Source organism: Acanthisitta chloris, unplaced genomic scaffold (assembly GCF_000695815.1).
Source record: "Acanthisitta chloris isolate BGI_N310 unplaced genomic scaffold, ASM69581v1 scaffold23307, whole genome shotgun sequence".
Taxonomy (NCBI): domain Eukaryota; kingdom Metazoa; phylum Chordata; class Aves; order Passeriformes; family Acanthisittidae; genus Acanthisitta; species Acanthisitta chloris.
Window position 1 is genome coordinate 1 of NW_008684664.1, and position 4,032 is coordinate 4,032.

Consider the following 4,032-nt stretch of genomic DNA (forward strand, 5'->3'; position numbering starts at 1 on the left):
GCACAGGAGAGCTCCGACCCACCCGGCAGGTGAGCTCTGACACCCCCGGGCAGGTGAGCTCGGACACTCCCGGGCAGGTGAGCTCCGACCCCTTGGACAGGTGAGCTCAGCCCCTTGATGTGCTGCAGGTGAGACGATCCTTCCTCTCTCCATGAGCTGTTCAGGGAGCCAAGGTTAATCACAGAACTACAGAGGGTGGAAAAGCCCTCTGAGCCCACCAAGTCCAACCTGGGACCCATCACACCTTGTCACTTAGCCCAGAGCTCTGAGGGCCACGTCCTGAGCTCCTTGGACACCTCCAGGTTTGGTGACTCCACCACCTCCCTGGGCAGCACATCCCAGTGCCCGCGAGCCGTGGGGAAATTCCTCCTGATGGCCAACCTGACCCTCCCCTGGTACAGCCTGAGGTGCTTCCTCTGGTCCTGTCCCTGTTCCTGGGAGCAGAGCCTGAGCCCACCTGGCTGCACCTCCTGGCAGGAGCTGTAGAACTAACAAGAAAGACTGAGTTACATTTTCTTGTGATCTTCCCAAGATACTTCTCTCTGTTCTCTGAGAACTTCTCCATCTCTCTGTGGAAACCAACACAGGAGCAACAGCAAGAACCTGTGAGTACAGACACCCATTTTGAACCAGACAGAAGTGTTCCCACCACTCATTCCTTCAACATTCCATGTTTATTGAGCTTGGCTGGCTGAAGGGTTGGTCCTGTGGTTCCTGAGCTCAGCAAGTACTGCACAACTGCCTGATGGAGCACAGAGCAAGTGCAGGAGCAGCACAGAGATATCTAATAACTTGCCAGGGCATGTGGCCTTCAAAAATGGCATGTGACCTTCAAAGGATGGCATGGGACCAGCACACCATCTGCTCCTCCCAAAGCTTTTTGGAAAGGGCAGAGGAGAGGACAGGGAGAGGAAGCAGCAGTGGGAGGTGGGTCTGGCAGGTGGGACAGAGTCCAGGTGCTCCTGTGCCCTGGCACTGACAACCACACCTACACCAGGAAGTTTTCCTTGCTGTGTCTGTCCAAGTCAAGGGAAGGGATCAGCCAGGTGTGCTTCTCCCTCTGGGATACAAGTCCTTAGTGAGTGGAAGGAACTGTGTGGAGCACCCAGGACAGCCCAGGAGGTGGCCCTGCCAGCTGCCCTACCCTCACTGCTGCCCCCAGAGCTCTACGTCAGGCCATACCAGAGCAGAGGAGTTCCCAGAAATCCCAGCTACATTACACTCCCTGCCCTCTCTCCATGCCTGTGCCCAAGCCCATGGATTGGGAAGCTACACCCAACCCAACCCTGCTCCCTCCTGTTCCCCTGGCTGCTCCCATCCCAGCAGGCACTGGCCAGCTGGGATGGTTAGGAGCCACACATCAGGCACTCCTCCCGGTTCTCCAAGGAGCACACCATGGCTGCCTTGTTCCTCTCCTTCTCCTCCTCTTCCCTTGAGACCTTTTCCCGCAGCTTCTCCTTGTTCAGGGTGAACTGGATGGGGTTGGCAGCTGGTTTTGTGCGGAGGTAGTACATCCCAGTCTTCAGGCCCTGTGGAGCAGAAGATGAGCCTCAGGGCTGGGAGCAGCTGGAGCCTCCCAGGGTTGATGGGAACAACACCACAGGCACCCACAGCTTTGCTGCTCTAGGCATGCTCCATGGGAACATCAAATCCATAGAAATAAACAGCCTAATACCCTTCCTCACTGAAGGGAACAGCTGCAGCCACAGCAGTGTGGGCAGCAGCCCAAGGGAGGTGATTCTCCCCTCTGCTCTGCTCTGGTGAGGCCACACCTGTAGTGCTGCATGCAGCTCTGGTGTCCCCAACATCAGAAGGACGTGGAACTGTTGGGGCAAGGCCAGAGGAGGCCACAAAGCTGATCAGAGGGTGGGAGCAGCTTCCCTAGGAGAGAGCTGGGGCTGCTCAGCCTGGAGAAGAGAAGGTTGTGTGGAAACCTCAGAGCAACCTGCAGGAGCTGAAGGGGCTCCAGGGAAGCTGCAGAGGGATCTGTGTTAGGAGCTGCAGGGACAGACAAGGAGCAACGGGGAGAAACTGAAAGAGGGAAATTTAGGCTAGATATTAGGAGAAATCCTTCCCTGTGAGGGTGGTGAGACACTGGCCCAGGTTGCCCAGGGAGGCTGTGGCTGCTCCAACCCTGGCAGTGTTCACAGCCAGGTTGGCGGAAGCCTTGAGCAACGTGCTCTGGTGGGAGGTGTCCCTGTCCAGGGCAGGGGTTGGGGCTGGACCATCTCTAAGCCCCATTCCAACCCCTGAACGTACCATGAAACCCTTCCCAGAACCACTGAGCCCAAACAGCCATGGCAGAGCTGATCACCCACCCCATGTGCTACAGTGATCCACCCTGGTTTGTTGGGAATGACCCCCAATCCCAGTACCTGCTTCCAGCCATAGAAGTGCATGCTGGTGAGCTTCCCATAGTTGGGTTCAGCGATGTGGATGTTGAGGGATTGGCTTTGGTCGATGAAAGCTCCTCTGTCCGCAGCCATCTTCAGGATGGTCTTTTGGGAGATCTCCCACACTGTCTTGTAGAGCTGCTTCAGGTCCTCAGGGATCTCAGGGATGTTCTGAAGAAACAGGAAAATGAGGTCACATACCATTTTCCAATGTGGTCTAACCACCAACTGCCCAAACGCTGATATTTGTAACATCAAACTCCAGTGATGGCCACGACTTCAGCAATCCTGACTGGAACTGACGCTTGTGCAGCTCAATGCTATCCCAGAATCCAAACGTGGACTTATAGAATCCCAGACTGATATGGGTTGGAAGGACCTCAAAGCCTGCTCCCCAGGGCAGTGGTCACAGCCCCAAGGCTGACAGCTCCAGAAGGGTTTGGCCAATACTCTCAGGCTCAGGGTGCTTTGTTGGGGTGTCTGGGGCAGAGGGTGGACTACTGATCCTTGTGGGTCCTTCCAACTCCTTCCATGATTCTCTGACACTCCCTGCTATGAAATCACCCCTTTCTAACCTCTGTGACAAGTGGAACCCATAACCTGCAGCTCCTGCCTGGCAGGACCCTCAGCACTGCCCCCAGTACCTGGATGGAGCCGTTGTGGGCGATGATGTGGTTCTTCATCTCCTCATTCCACAAGCCTCTCTCTGTGAGATCCTTCAGCAAGTGAGGATTCACCACCTGTTAGGGGCAGAGGATAAAGGGTTCTAAATGGTCCAACCAGACCCTGCACAGTCCTGACAGACTTGGGTCAGCACTGGGGTCTCTGTGTGCTTAGCCAGGCCTGGCACAACACTTCCATCCCTGGCAGTGTTCCAGGACAGGCTGGATGGGGCTTGGAGCAACGTGGGCTGAGCCACTGAGGGTGTGGCTTCCACCTTGTCTGTCGCAGCAGTGACAGTCCCCAAAGGTAAGGACACAGCAAGTCCTTGCTCACCTGGAACTCCCCTGAGAGGACCCTGCGTGTGTAGATGTTGCTGGTGTAGGGCTCGATGGACTCGTTATTGCCCAAGATCTGAGCAGTAGAAGCAGTTGGCATAGGGGAAAGGAGAAGGCTGTTCCTGACACCATATCTAGGGGCAATAGGCAAAGTTAGAAGGCTTAACCAAGTGAGGCAGGACAGAGCAGAGCTGAGAACAGCACGGACTTAGAAATCTGAGGGACCTCAAACCCTCAAGTGACCGGCAGTGACAAAAGGGACTTTTGGCAGAAAGGGACCTGGGAGTTCGGAGAGACAGGAGGCTGAGGAGGAGCCAGCAGTGTGCTCAGGGGGCCAAGGCGGCCAATGGCATCCTGGGCTGGTCAGGAACAGCATGGTCAGCAGAATGAGGGAGGTGATTCTGCCCCTGGACTTGATGCTGGTGAGACCACACCTTGAATCCTGTGCTCACTTCTGGGCCCCTCAGTTCAGGAGGGACATTGAGGTGCTAGAGCAGGTCCAGAGAAGAGCAACGAGGCTGGTGAAGCACAAGTGCCATGAGGAGAGGCTGAGGGAGCTGGGGGTGTTCAGCCTGGAGAAGAGGAGGCTCAGGGGAGACCTTATCACCCTCTACAACTCCCTGACAGGAGGTTGGAGTCAG

General features: G+C 56.1%; 1 protein-coding gene across 1 annotated transcript in view; it reads right to left on the minus strand.

Moving 5' to 3' along the window:
• Nucleotides 1-1,258: 1,258 nt before the first annotated feature.
• Nucleotides 1,259-4,032, minus strand: part of RRM1 (ribonucleotide reductase M1) — a 14,695-nt gene continuing 11,921 nt past the window's right edge. Inside the window, exons 15-18 of the mRNA XM_009079428.1 lie at nt 3,390-3,525; nt 3,038-3,133; nt 2,376-2,564; nt 1,259-1,529 (exon numbers count right to left, since the gene is read on the minus strand). Of these exons, the coding sequence (XP_009077676.1) occupies nt 1,347-1,529; nt 2,376-2,564; nt 3,038-3,133; nt 3,390-3,525 (604 nt within the window). The 3' untranslated portion in view covers nt 1,259-1,346. The remainder of the gene's footprint in view (nt 1,530-2,375; nt 2,565-3,037; nt 3,134-3,389; nt 3,526-4,032) is intronic.